General features: G+C 39.7%; 1 protein-coding gene across 1 annotated transcript; it reads right to left on the reverse strand.

Moving 5' to 3' along the window:
• Window positions 1–12366: 12366 nt before the first annotated feature.
• On the reverse strand, window positions 12367–13422 carry LOC131859930 (uncharacterized). The gene is made up of 2 exons (XM_059214219.1): window positions 12613–13422; window positions 12367–12507 (listed from the first exon to the last, which is right to left on the reverse strand). Exons 1-2 carry the CDS (start codon window positions 13420–13422, stop codon window positions 12367–12369), a joined length of 951 nt encoding a protein of 316 aa, XP_059070202.1.
• Between the last annotated feature and the right edge of the window lie 2516 nt (window positions 13423–15938).

Here is a 15938-nt window from a genome sequence, read left to right on the forward strand (position 1 = left end):
AAGTGTACTTTTTTAGCATTGTTCCAAATCTATACTTGCTTGTATCTTAATATTTATTTATTAGTCAATTTTATCAATTTATGTGTTCTTTCATACATGTTTTTGGACCTAATTAGCTCACATCTGAATCAATCAAGCAATATTTCAAACAACAATAAATAAAACCTAGGGATTGCTTGACTCTCTTTGAATAAGAGTTTGTCAAGAATACACCCCTTTATTGCTCGTATTCAAATGTTTCATGAAAGAGGGTTTGGTTCTAGTTATATTACTTGCTATATTTATCCACCCTTTTTCATCTTAAATGGTTATTTTATTATATCACCATTGAATTTAATTAAACATATAATTTTCATGTGTTTAATTAGATCATGACAATAACTAATCTAATGTACATCAATCATGTCATGAACTTACATCCATTAAACCTCAAAGTAACATGTGCATAAATATCTCAAAAACTATACAATGTCTATATAAAAACAATATTACGTATTATATCAAAATATCATACAAAAATTTGAATGAAGGCACATAGATGTCCAAGCCCTTCAACACTGATAGATCGCCTCCTCGAGGTGGTGGTTGTCTGATAGAGGCATGTGACTGTGAGTGTGTCGTAGACATGCTCCATGACCATAGTCCTCCTAGCTCCCCTAGGAGCTCTCTAATATGATCCTAAAGTGTCATTTTTCACTCTCATCTCATTATTAGAAAGTTCATTAGGCTATTATACTTTGCGATATTTTAAATCAATAGGTACACTGCCATGTGATTTGTCAAGTTGCATAGCGAGGTCCTTGGCATTTCTCAAAAGAGTGTAAGATGTCTTTTTACCACTCTTAGTTCCCATCATGACTTGATCTCTCTTAGCTATCTCTAATTGAGCACTTCAACGGTTTATTGATCTTGATGTCTCATCATGGTGGCTAACTTTGCCAATTGTTGCATCTCTCAAACATGGACCTCCTCACAAGAAATATTAAGTTCCACCATGGGATCAAATAGCTATACATGTTGCTAAGTGGTTTGCAGTGGCCTATAGCATATTGTAACTATCACAACTTTGTCAATCTACACAACTAAGACAATCTTTGCAATGACTTGACTAATGAAGTTGAGCCACTCTCGTATAAAGTGCTACAAAAACACAATAAAAACCCATCAAATTCAAAATAAATAATATTTTATTATACATCATATAAAAACATAATACAATTCTTACCTAGGTCCTCAAGCAACTAGTATGGATCTCAAGGAGTAAGAATGTTACTCGAGGCCATGCTTAATGCGGTGGCAGTTATAGAAGGATTTACTACTGTAGGGTGAACTAGTGGAGCTATAGGTTTTGCTTGAGGTGTAATGAATGCCCTTGGCCTCTCCTTTTCCTCCTCTATTATTTTCTCTACTACCTCCTCACCACTCAAGGATGACTCCCTCTCCTTAGAGATTTGTACACCACAATCTCCTCTTAGGGAATTATATTGGAAAATCAATGTTAGACCAACACCTTTCAACTGTTGAATAAATCAAGGACTGAAGTGACATCATCCAAATCCAATGTTGGAGCCTAGTCCTTATCATCACTATTCGAGTCACACAATGAGACCTTTGTAATGGTCAATCAAGGACAATTGCTTACCCTGGTGGCAATATGATGTGATCAATGTATGTAAGTACTATTAGGGACACTTATTGCACTAGGTCAAACTATTGAATGACCTTTCTATAGTAAAATAATATTATAATATGGTTGTACTAACTGACAAATAGTCACTCTTGTTGCATCGAGCCAATTGTGTCCTTTCACCATGGGTTGATGCCTCTGAAAGGTCAACACAGGATATTGACAGTCTTCAACCAATCAATGGTTTTCCTACAAAATAACAAGTCGCCATCTATGAAGTATCAAACTAGAGGGTACACACAAGTCCATGATATATTGAAGGAGATTCTCACGGGATATCCAACAAGTCTCATATAGGTGATGTGCTAGAAATCCCATTATTGTAGCAACATGTACACATGAGGCTCATGGCCTCATAGTGCACATATCGATTGATATCACGATATAAATGGGTGAGCATACTCCACTCCCATACAAAAATGATATATCGCTCTTTCATATCTCTAATAATATAGACGAGGCCCATGTAGAAGAGTGTCTTACCAATTTATAGCTACCCATAATATGGTGGTCATTATCATAATCTATCATATAGTAGGTACTGCAACCCATCATTTCTCCAATTACCACAAGTATATGTGTATAATGGTATACGTTGATATTATCATTTGCATCTTGTACGCTAGTGATCCCACAATCCTCCTCAATGACCACTCACTTGTCATGAATTAATAATTGTATAAAATGTGGTAGACATCAATCAAAGTAACTATCATCTCACTCATAAGGACAAGGTGTCATGAATTTACTCTGCAAAGATTCTGGGTGGGTTGAAAAAACATTGAGGCGAATTTCCCTCTTATCACCTCTCGACCCCAAGCTGTGTTCTTTGGTTTAGTCTCGATGAGAGAATGAAGGGTCTTTTAAAGCTGGGTGATGAGGAATTCATTCATCTGATGGAAATGTTTTTGGGTGAAGTTTTTTTGTAGGTGAAGCACTGTTATCAAATAAATATGGATATAGTGACAATGGTGGTTGCTTGGGGTTTGGAGTTGGGAGGTTCTACTGAAAATGTTTCATGGGTTGTTTGGTCGATTATGGATGATGAGTGGTTGGTGGGGCTGAATTTAGTGTTGGAGTGGGAAATTCATAGTGTTGGGTTTGACATTGGTGAAGGATTTGATGTAATGCCCACCAAAATACCCTAGAGAAACTAAGCATCTAACATACTAAATGGAGATAATTTTTTTTTTTATATTTACAACTAATGCAACACATAACATCGTCTACAATTACATCCATTAACATTAATCATTATGAACATGAATTATAAACACACTAACTAATTACGCAAGCGGAATAACATCACAATCATTACTACTATCTCTCTAGGGTATCTTAACGTCATTACTTAATTAACTATCCTAAGAAATAACATTCTACTCTCTTGATTACTACACTTATTATCAATTAATCCTTAATCTTAAAATCAAATGCAACTCATATATTGCCTTCCATCACGAAATTCAATCTACTTGATTATTTAACCATTATGAGATGCACTCTACTCTATCATCTAACTAACATGATATGCTTACTCTTTCAATGCAAGACTAATCCCTTTTCTTAAGTTCATTTTATAAACCAAATCCAAATGTGCTTAAACCCTTAACCATTTTCTATCTTCATGATCTTTATCCATCTATAATGATAGTGCAATACCTAATGCATAAACATAATCATCTTTACTTAACTTCCTTATCCATGCTACACATGCATCTACATTCCTAGCATGATCTTTTCCTTAAACATGAATTCCAAATGCATAATGTAAGAATCTTAATGCCTTCCTTAATTAAACATCTTATATGCTATGCATACTTTCCTAACTTTCCAATGCAACCACATGAATGACATCATCAACTAAGCATGATATTATTAATCAACCATAATTCCTACATTATATGCATTTCATTTACTTAAGGTTCTTTCACGTATTAATCTACCTCCTAGATGATAACCATGGAATCTAAAATAATACAAATAACCCATCACATGAATCCATTATATGTCAAGTATAATTCCATTACAAACATCTAAGTACATGAAATCATTCCTTTTGATATACAAGTACATAATTATACATCTCATAGTCATGTTATTACAAATCATTCCATGATCCTAGGATACCAATCACAATTCATTTACAATTACAATTACCACTACATAAATGATACACATAATGAGCATAGCTCATTCCTAATACATGATTCATCTACATCTTTTACATAATAATACATTACACGAATCCAAAATATTCATTACATAAATCCGCTACAAGAAACATCCATAAGTTGCTACAATGAGAGAATCCACATCCACGCATGATGATTCCAAGAGAATGTCCCAATGGTTGAAAAGCACCAACCCGACCATGTGGAACCAAAGGAACCACCCCCCATGCTAGGAGATGACACAAGGTCCCAACACACACTCTAGACCTAAGCTGACACCTAACAACCAAAGAGACTAGACAATACAAGGACTATCAAGCAAGGACCAACCACAAGCAATCACACGAAGAAACTCCCAGAGGCTTATAAATCATCAAGTCATAAATGCAATTCAACAAGGCATATTTACAATCAACAAGGGGATACATGTAGGAGTGGAGTATCATCACATGCTATCCTCCAAAATAGAAACACAACTCTTCAAGGCATAACCCCTGATAGACATGTGGAGCCATCTCAACCTATGAGAGAATCAAGGGAGATTGACTTACCACCGCAGTGGCCTTCCCTAGCTTATCCTAAAACATCCTCCTTACGATCAAGTCATGGGGCTCAACTATTAATTATCTTGATTAGGTAACCCTAACTACCCACCCATTAATTTATTATTACATTATAACTTGATTACAATATGGTAAACTTCCAATGTGCCCTACCGATCTAGACTTCATGCATCCTTACAAGGAACCACATGCAAGCCTATCTCTCATGACCCCGATCATCACAAGGAAGCCCACTCCCCCTAACATGTTCGCAAAACAAAATCACAACAAGAGGCTCATAATCAACATATAAATCTGAAAACCATAAATGCCATCATGCAACCATAACTCATGCATTATCATCCAATTGTCATAATGCCAAGTAAACCAATAAAGATCCTCATAGCAAATTAATACATCAAGGACCACAAAAAGGCCATCAAAATTTGCCACTAATATGAAATGAAAGCTACAACAAGGCACATTCACTTGCTAGTTGAACCACAATAGGACAACACTCACAATCTAGGCTCATCAACATGAAGAGAGCACAAAACCTCAACAAGGAAGCATAACAACAAATAGAAGCAAAAACCACAAAAGATCATCAAATCTGGTCAAACTCAAAGCTGGAAAATATCAACAGACCTCCATAAATGCCTCTAGTACGACATCAAAACTAGAAAACCAAAATAAAATGAGCAAACTAATCAAAAATACTAAACATAGGTAGTTTAGCACATATGTTACGTAGAGCAGCGCATATGCTTAACTCTGCAGCGCCTTTACTGCACCTAGAGCGCATTTATCAAACTCTAGAGTGCATACACAAAATAAAACAACGTATATATTAAAAAATGACGCATTTACAAAACCAGACAGCTCAAATAAAGCACAGTGCAATGCATATGCCCTAAATAAAATTGTATTTGCACAAGGAAATAACGCATTTACTCATAAAAATACACGGTTTCAGAAAATTTACGACATAAAAATAAAATTGAGTACATCATGAAAACTCACAAACAAGGGCTCAAAAGAGACGTCTTGGCAATACAAAATGACTGATACAAACATAATATGAAATCAACGACTATAGTGAAAGATATATTGAAATACAACCTCACGGCTAGACACTCAAAATGCACTCTGGAAACTCCCAAATAGTTTAATAAACCAAAATGACATTCACAAAATGATCCTTGCCCGAAAGGAAATCAAATACATAATTGAACAATCCATAAGCTCACTCAGAGAGAAAACCACAGAAGGAAATTTTATGCAGAGTCGTGCGTTCATGACAAATCTCCCAGCCAATAGAAAAGAATAATTTTCCCCTTTCCCAAAGTTTAACTATATGATATAAATTATGGAAGGAAATATTTCATCCCAATACTATAGTCTAACTATAGGAAATATGATTTTTCAAAATACCCGCATACAGACAATTTTGCAGACATGGCGAAAACAGGAATGAAAAAAAACTGAAATACAAATGGAGGGATTCCCCCTACTTGCGAATAGAAGTAATGCCAATAAGAATCTGTTGAAGCACCCATAAGAAATCCAACAAGCTCCCAAGAAAAATCCAAGCTCAAGCGAAAATTTGCAGAGAAAGAATCAAGAACGGTAACTCGACAACAAGCTTAGGCTGCCGAATAAAAAGGAATACCAAGTCTAAACCCTAGCCTCAAAATCAACCAATGAGAATAAAGGGTAGGTGAGGAAAATATTAAAAACATATTTATAATTATAAGAGGGATGTAAAAAGATATATTATAAGATACTTTATTACCCACACATAATTAATAATTAAACTATACAAATAACTATAGGCTATGATTAAATAAATAAATCAAATGGGTAATTAAATAAATAACCAAAGGGCTCATAAAATAAATAATTAATCTCCAATAAATATTATTCAACACTAAATCCAAAGAAATTAATAAACAATAGATAAATAACTAAGCCACAATATTAATTAAACAATGAATACTAAATAAATCAATAGTAAATAAATGAGCATTAAATCCCAAGTAATTAAATACTCAAATAAAACTATATTAAGCCAACAATTAATTAAACATTAATGACCATATAATCTCACATCAATTAATTAAATAAATCCATAAACACTTGCATACTCACAACACCATAACATACTCACATAACCACAACTTACTAACCGACATGGCAAATTACGCCAAGACGCTGACGACTCAAGGTAGACATCTTAGATCTAGAGTATGTGAAGGGAACTTGTGTCAACTTCGAACCGCATGACATTGGAATTTAAAGACACGCTCAAACCTGTGGAGCCAGGTGGAGTCAGTGTCTGGTACTTGCAAATCCTGCAACCACAAAGCAACGATACAACGTATGCATATATATCATAACATGCAAGTGATAGGGAATCACACCGACACATCCCGCTCGCAATGAGTGATGTGACATTGTCCCTCTCATGAAGACAATCATATAATAATCAAACACATCGCATAATCAACTCATCATATGTAATTGTGAAATAGGGTTAGTGTAATCATAATAGCATCAAATCCATAATCAATATAAACCATCAATAGTCCATCAACATAGTAATGCATATAGAATCCATCAAGCATATATGATCCATCCAACACATAAATCCATCAAATCACATGATCAATAATTATAATGTCATCATCCATATAAATCATCAAAATAGCATATGTCCAACTAATGACTAGCATCATAATGGGTAACTGAAACACATGTATAATCATAATCCAAAACATCATAAAGAGTCTAAATAATTTTATCATGCATGAAATAAAAGTCAAGTCAAGGAGGGACACTACATCCCTATGATGATAGAGCTTCATGAATTGGTCCCATTTATGAGGTGGTCGACTGGGTATAACTGGGACGAGAGTTGGCCGAAGGCTCTTATTGCTTGGGATTCATTGAAAGCCATCCTTAGACAATGGGAGGCTGTGGAGGGTGGTGCAGTGGTGGCTTCGGGTAGCATGGCTGGCAACAGGGGTATGCGAGGACAAAGGCGCGACAGGGTGGCAAAAAGGAAGCGATTGGTGGACAACTCGGGTGTTGGTACTAAAAATTGAAACATAGCTTCTTTACTCTTCTTTTCTCTATAGGTCACATTTTTGTTATTGGCCATGTTTGGTTTTTGGCTTTCTGTTTACTTGGATAGCGTTTTTTTGGTTTCCCCATTTTTGGTAACAATTTTTTTAGGGTTTTAGATGTCTAGTTTCAGGTGATGGGGTTGGCAACTTGCCAATAATGTAAATGCTTAGCCATGTGTAGTTTTTTGGGGATGTTTGGGGAGTCGGGTGCTATGGGATGATAGGTGTCTATGACACTGGTTTTTTTCTTGCAATGTCTAGAATGTGTTAATGACTTTTCTAAAAAATAGATGATGTAAATTTTTTAAATTATTAATAAAACAAATCATATTACCGACCCAAAAAAAAAACTTCTTTGCAAACCCTTGTAAAATTTGACAACATTATGTTACCTTTTTTTTTATCAATAACATTATGTATTATATTGCTTAGAATAGAAAAGTATTACATCCAAAGAGCAGATAGACTATCTGCAACACAAAGGGGTCACTCCCCTACTACAAAAAGGAACCCAAAAAGCACCATCCCACCATGACCCACAGCCACAAATAGGGTCTCATGCATATACAAAAAACCACACATTAGACCCCGACCAACCCAAACCTAGCTACGAAACCACCCTAGTGCCTCTTCTCTTGAGAAATTGGGGATACCCCTGCTAGGTCCAGCCTCTTGCATCACGCTCCCTCCACCTGGCACCATTCCTGGCCTGCTTCCACATAGCGACCCACGCTCCACCACCTTCACCGATTTTATTGGAAGCTGATGCCGAACCAAAGGCCTCCCAGCCTCGTCCAGAGGGGCCTCAGATTGAATGGGAGTCACCTTCCCATGGATCTTAACACATTCAGTTGGCCCCAATTGGCAAACAAAGTTTACAATCTCAACCCAGCCATTCCTTGTGTCCTCCTCCTGCAAAGCAACCGCCCGAGAAGCCAACCAGATGACAAAAGGCTGCAGCTTGCCAACGGCCACTCCAATCCTCCTGCTCGGGCCTGCCGCCATCTTCAACCCCTCGCCAATGACAGCTCGGGCCACCACTTCCTACAAACCTCCTGCCCATTTGGGTCTTAACACCAGGGAAGTAATCAGTTACACTTCCTCTATCGACTTCCCCACCTACAAGGCCAAAGCAATAAAAAGCGATGAAATGTCAAGATTTGTTCTCGTTCGCCAATCTTGAGCTAGGAATTCCTCTCCAAACAACAACCTAACTGCCCTCCAGAAATCATCTCCATCCACTCTGAAGACGTTCGTTAGCCTAATCCTCGAGACCAGCCCACAAAACGCAGGCAATTGTCCATCCGATTCCAACGAAAAATTCGCTTCCATCCTTATGCGCTGCTGCAAAAAATGAAACCCTGAACACTCCGCCTACCACCGAGCAGTCACCACAAAATGCCAGGAATCAAAGCACAAAGGCCTTTAAAGCCACCTCCATCACATGTCATGAGTACTTCACACACTTTGGTGAAATCTAAACATCATCACCAGTCACTCACACCGCTCGCCTCCATCATCATCCATCACCGCAAGGCCACTTGCAGTAAATTTGTAGAACACACACCACGAGGGACATAAATTCCCACAAAACCATGGCTACAAATGGTCATTTCAAATCGAGCTTGGGTTCACTTTTCTAAAATAAGCCTTCTACTCAAAATCATAATCAAGAGGACTGCAATTTCTAAAGTCCTCGAATAAACTAAACATATTTTCCAAGGAGCCATTCACTCCCACATTGGAAAGTTTGTCAGCTTCTAAGTTTGCTTCTCGAAGGACATGAGTCACCTTAAAGTCTTCAAAATCATTCAACAAAAGTTGCATTCTACGCACCTGCTTGTTTAAAAGCCACGCTTCCATTCGCCCTCGAGCTATCCCATTCACCACAACCTGAGAGTCACCTTCCAAATGAAGTTTCTTGACCCCCAATTTCCCAGCCATTAGGATAGCTTCTAACGCTGCATGACATTCAACACCATTGTTCGTTCCATCCACCAATCTCTTAGCACCAATGGCCAGAGTGTTGCCCCGATCATCGCGAGCAATCACCCCAACACCCGAAGCCCCTAGGTTGCCCCTCGATGCACCATCAAAATTAATCTTAATCCACAGCGAAGTCCACTCTAGGATTGATAGGCCCTTACTTTGAAGATTAGCCCTCAGCAGCCCATTAACAAGCCTGAATTTGACCAGAGGCCAGCTTGACAAAAAACTAGCATCAAACTGTGAAAAAGGAGTCTTGGCTAAATTCACATGAGAGGCAGCATTAGAAACCAGTTCCAAAATGGCCCTCTCCAATCTAAACAAAACCCGCTTACAATTTTTGGTTTTTCCTTCAAACACTCTTTGGTTTCGCTCCTTCCAAAGTTCCCATAAAACAGTAGAGGGCAAAATCTTCCATATGGCGGCAAAGATAGAAGTCTTACCCAAAACCGGCCAAGATTCTAACCAGTCACACAAGTTCCCAACCATAGGGCCCTTCTAATTCAATCTCTGCAGCCCAAAAAGCCACGCTTTCTGAGCGAATTCACAAATCAGCAGAAGATGGTCCACATCCTCCTCCGCCTTTTCACATAGCACACAGGGAAAAGGGCCTGAAAACCCCATTTTCCTCAGACGATCTCCAGAGAGAATCCTCTTATTGCCAGCTAGCCAAGAAAAGGCTCCAGCTTTCGGAAGGCACACATTGTTCTAACACACCTTAGATTCCCACTCCTTCGTCTTGACATCACTTTCCAAAAGAGAGACTCCCACTTTCACAGAGTAGCAACCACTCTTGGACCCGCACCAGACAATTTCATCCTCCTCCCTCAAGAATGAGACTTCACAGTTTTCCAGGATCTTGCTCATATATCTTCCTCATCTACCCCCAAATTTAAAACTTGAGGGTCTTTCCATCTCCATCTCTGTCCCAACAAGGGCACATCTTGCGACAAAAAATCACTCACCTTTGAGCCCCAAACCCGACAAGTCTTTAAAACTATTTGCTGGGGGGCCTAGGACTCCAACGATGGATGACCATCCCAGGAGTCCTGCCAAAAGTTTGCCTTACGCCCATCACCAATACGCCAAGAAAGGTGATTTGTGATCAGGCTCCTACAACTCACCAAAAAGTTCCACAAAGCCGACCCTCTCAGGGGATCTCTCACTGTAAGAATCCTTTCCTTTTCCCTACTATCCAAATATTTAGCTTGTAGAATTCTGACCCATCTCTGCTCTAGTTTACTATACATTTGCCATACCAACTTAGCCCCCATGGCCTCATTAATAAGCCTCCAATCACGAAGCCCTGCCCCTCCCCCACCTTTGGGTTTACAAACTCTGTCCCATGCCATGAGCGGAACTTTATCTTGTTCCTGATTTCCATTCCACAAAAACTTTCTCATCTTTTGCTGCATACTCTTGATGATCGAGCCTCGGAGTTTGAAACAAGCCATTGGGAAAATTGGCATAGCCGATACAACTGACTTCAGCATTAGAATGCGACTAGCTAAAGAAAGCCACTTACTCTTCCAGCCCTCCATCTTAGCTTTACAACCATCTAGCAACCCTTTCCAAATGTCCATCTTACCTGCTCCAGCAAAGAGCGACATACCAAGGAACTTACCAGGCAGTTGTCCAATCTTAATCCCAAACAATCTAGCAATAGCTCTCTGAGACCAACATTCCGTATGGAAGAAAAAGATCTCCAATTTGAGCCAGTTTATTTCCTGACCAGTGGCCCAAGTAAATCTGTCCAAAACTTTCTTCATAACCGAAGCCTCGTACATAGAAGCAACACCGAAAAGACAGGTGTCATCAGCAAACTGAGAATGAGTTGTGGAGTCCACCCCTTGGGCAATCTCAATACCCTTCCACAACCCTTGAGCTCTCTTGTGAGCAATCGACTGTCCAAGAACTTCAGCCATCAAGATAAAGAGAAAGGGGGATATTGGATCCCCTTGCCAAATACCCCTAGACGTCGAAAAGAATCCTTGAGGGATGCCATTGACTAAAACCGAGGCTGAGAATTGCATAATCATACTAGAAATCCACTTAATCCAAGACTTACCAAAACCAAATCTTTCCAACACAACCACAAGGAAAGACCTATCCATCCTATCATAGGATTTTCGAATGTCAAGCTTCAGGATCATTCTCCTCTGTCTACCCTTCATTGCTGTGTGAATAGCTTCATGGGCCATAATCACCCCATCCACAATATTCCTTCTAGGAGCAAAACCACTCTGTTCACAAGAGATCAGCTTATCAAGAATTAACTTGAGCCTGTTAGCAGCAACTTTTGTGATGATTTTGTAAATGGTGTTGCATAGTGAAATAGGACGAAACTCCTCCATCCTATCCGGCTTGGCCTTCTTAGGAATAAGCGCCACTAAAGTGCAATTGAATTCCTTCAAAACAAAGCCTATGGACCTAGACTCTTCAACCACAACTAGCAAATCCTCACCAAGCTCATCCCAAAAGAACTAAAAAAAGAAAGCCTGAAACCCATTTGGTCCTGGTGCTTTCTCCCCACCTAACCCAAAAACAGTAGATTTGACTTCCTTCAGTGAAACAGGCTCCTCAAGCATGATGTTGTCCTCCCTCGAAACTAAGGGAGGGATTAACTCCAGAAGCTCAATCTGCAAGCCTGACTGAGCAATCCCACTTCTCCTCCAAATTTTTTTGAAGAAGTCAACAACCTCTTTACCTATGCGGTCCGGATCTTCAGTGATCGTTCCATCCGCAAGCCGCAAGGAAAGAATTCTGTTAAGACTTCGCCTTGCTTTCGCCGAACTATGGAAGAATTTCATGTTTCTGCCACCCGCTTTCAACCAATTTTCTCGCGACTTCTATTTCCAATAAATCTCCTCCATCTGCAAAACTCCTCCATATTTAATAAGAAGATCTTTCTCCGTGAGGAAGTCCACTTCATTCATTCCTTCTGCCATGACTTTCGCATTCAAAGCCCCCAAATCTCCTTCAAGCCTTCTCTTTTCATCAAAGATATTACCAAACACCTCCCTATTCCAAGATTTTAATTTATGTTTCACAAAACTAAGCTTTTTGAAAAAATGATAGGCCAAGAACCCTTCCACCGCTGGGGCCTCCTTCCACCACCCAACTACATGCTCTTTAAAACTCGGTTCCCTAATCCACATCTTTTCCACCTTGAAGGGACATCGAATTGGAACTTCATCTTTCTGCACAACCAAGGAGACCGAAAAATGATCCGATCCTGAAATGGCTAAAACCTCAGCCTCAAAAACCAAAGGGGCTAAATTCCAATCCCCTGCAAGGAAGAATCTATCAAGTTTCTCAGCAATATAAGAAAAGCCTCTATGCCTATTAGTCCATGTATAATTCCCACCTTTAGCTGCCACTTCAAATAGAGCATTCCCATTAACAAAAGATTGGAAGTCTAATTGCGACCGACTCAACCTCCTCACCCCTCCACGCTTCTTAGAGGAATAAAGGGTGGCATTGAAATCTCCAGCAACAATTGCTAAAGATGACCTCACTTCCTCTAGATGCTTAGAGTTATTCTCCCATAATCTGCACTTATCTACAGCCAAAGTCGACCCATAGACATTAAAAATAAAACAAGAGAAATTCATAGTCTTCGAAATCACCTTAACCACCTGCCAATGCTTAGAACTTGAGACAACATCCACTTGAACAACCAATGGATTCCACATAATGCCTAGCCCACCTGATGCCCCATCCGAATCCACAAAGTGTCCAGACCATCTCTGCCTTACCCCGAAAATACAAGCAGCTACTTCACGACCCAACTTAGTCTCTTGAATACAAATAACTTCCGGCTTGGCTTGATCAAAACCTCTTTTGATCAAATGTCGCTTGTCAGGGGCATTGCAGCCCCTGACATTCCAGATTAGGAACTTCATTGCTTCCCAGGAGAGAATAAGTCTCTCCCGGATCTTAGAAGTCTTGTCTGTCCCTTCATGTTGCCTGCTTCCTCGAGCAACTTCTGCCTATTCTTCCTTCCTCTCAAGTTCCCTTTAGACTTAGAGGGGTTTATTTTAGTTTGTTTGATAGTCCTAAGCTTTGTCTCCCCAATTTTTTTCGACAGCCCCAGAGAATCATCGCTAAATCCTTCCTCCTCCTCAAACTCCAGCTCTGCTGATAATCCATTCACCTTGCCTGGGGACATGTGGATGTCCTTAAAACTGATTGCTTTACCATCCATACTCTCAATCAAATCCTTTGAAACTACTAGGGACTTTGCATTTAAACCCATCCCTTGTCCCTTCAACCCATTCGCCGAGGTGTTGTAGAACCTATGTTGGGTTGAATAACCCCCACCGACTGCACAATCCTTTAAAACGGGCCCAATCGCAACCTCCATTAGCTTCCCTTCTACATGAGAACCAACTCCCCCACCATTTCCCATACAAACTCGACCCTCTTTCTCCTCACCCAGACAATCTCCTTGAACCTGAAGAAGCTTAATAGCCGGCTCACCCACTCCGCCCGACATCATCTCAACAGACTTTACTCCATCCAAGCCAGCGACCTTCTACAACATAACCTGACTAGGGCAAGAGTCTAGTGGTGCTTCCATCCCTTCTTGCATGTCTGGGCTATGGCGAAGAACCTCATCCCTTGCGACCTCCGGAACAAAACACAGATTGGTCTTCTGAGTGCCCAAGCTCTGGTTTGCTTCCGAACCTGCTAAAAGCTGCTCCTCCAGAGCACGATCTGCCCTTCCTTTCCCCTTTTGCCCAGATAAACAATCCTGGTCCTCGTGACCCCATTCTTTACAGGACTTACATTTGACCATGATTTCTTCTATTTCTATATCTTGTCTCCATACACCCTCTGGAGACCTAATCTCAACAACCTTCAGGAGCCCTGGATGAGGCTTCCACATAACACAGATTCGAGCATACATGCATGAACTAAGTTTATCAACCGCTTCATCCTACTTGATGAATCTCCCTATTTACTCACCTATACTCTTGAAAACTTCCTCCTTCCAGTATTCATGCGAGAGATTGTACAATCTTATCCAAACAGGAATTTCCTCAATGGTGGCTTGTCTTGGGTCAAAATTAGGGGTCCAATCCTTGATTAAAAAACCAACTCCCGACATCAAAAACGGCCCCGAGTCCATCAGTGCAATCTTCTCCTTAGCTGACTCGACAATGATAAGAAAAAACCCATTAGTTAGAGTTTTTATCTCGAAGTGGTTCCCCCATTCTTCATTGACCCAATTTCTCACTTTGGGGAAAGCTGGCCAATCACCTCCCCATTTCATGAAGAAAGCCTTGTCGCGCAATATTTGTACCGATTCCTTCCAAGCCTCCGAATCAATGCAAATACTGACCATCCGCTTCTCAGACGTTGTCGGTATCCCACCTAGGGAAAGGTCTTTCGGGGGTACTTGGAATTTCTTCCTCAACCTTTCCTCCGACTGCTGCTTGCTCCATTTTGGAAAGTTCAGATACCTTGAATGGCCCCATTTGGATTTATCTTGCTCAAAAGGAAATCGGTTATTCCCCCAACTAAAAATCTCCCTTTGTCTCCTTCCCATCTCCTGCCGATGCCACTGATTTGAACACGGTGGACACCATGGCCGCTGGTTCACCCTCTGTCCATGATCGTGTTCCCATCCTCGCGATCAAGCAACACCTCCGCCTGAAAACCCTAGCTTCCTCCTGCGCTCCTCCATCTTTTTTCCTACAACATTATGTTACCTTGCACAACTAAACAAGATTGGAAAATAAAGAACTCTAGCTCAAGGCCCCAATTTTTAGAAATTTGTGAGGATGAATACCACTATTATATCACCAAACAACAAGCATCAAAACCACTCGGAAAAACTCATTCCAACCTCCCATAATAGCATCTTACAGATGTTTCTTACGACTGTCACACAACAACTAGCTAATGTGGGCACCCCTAGATCAATATAGGAGTTTTTGTCATAAATGCTTGTCATAAGAACCCACAATGATTTTCATAACCGTCATACGTGCACTTTAAACTCGTGACAAGTCTCCAAGCACCTCAAAATAGGAGATTCCAAAAGGGACGCCTAATTATTTTGTCATTTTCCTAAAGGATAAACAATACAAGTAGCTCTAGCATTACATGGTCTCTTTCTCATTATTGGTTAAATAGTTTAACCTCTTATGGGTAAATTAAAAAAGACACCAGGAAACAATTAATTAAAGATTTATAAGGTCGGTGACACCTAAATCCTAACAAAAAATTGCACATGGTAGAAATTCCACACTTTTGCATTACACTTGTGTTAATTTTAATATTTTTGATAAAATCTACATCATGATTTCAAATATTTGACTTCAATAATGACAAAGGAAGTGTTATCACTCCACCTCACAAAAATTAGCATAATTCTCTTGGACTATATCATTGTGTGCATATATTTGTTTGA

The sequence above is a fragment of the Cryptomeria japonica genome, chromosome 2 (assembly GCF_030272615.1).
Source record: "Cryptomeria japonica chromosome 2, Sugi_1.0, whole genome shotgun sequence".
NCBI lineage: Eukaryota > Viridiplantae > Streptophyta > Pinopsida > Cupressales > Cupressaceae > Cryptomeria > Cryptomeria japonica.

Bases quoted from the DNA above. Each gene is read 5' to 3' on its own strand.
- LOC131859930 (XM_059214219.1), bottom strand. From the start codon at position 13,422: ATGAAGTTCCTAATCTGGAATGTCAGGGGCTGCAATGCCCCTGACAAG. The intron at 12,508-12,612 runs GTGGAAGGGTTC...TTTGATGAAAAG, and splicing joins GGTGGAAGGAGGCCCCAGCG to AGAAGGCTTGAAGGAGATTT.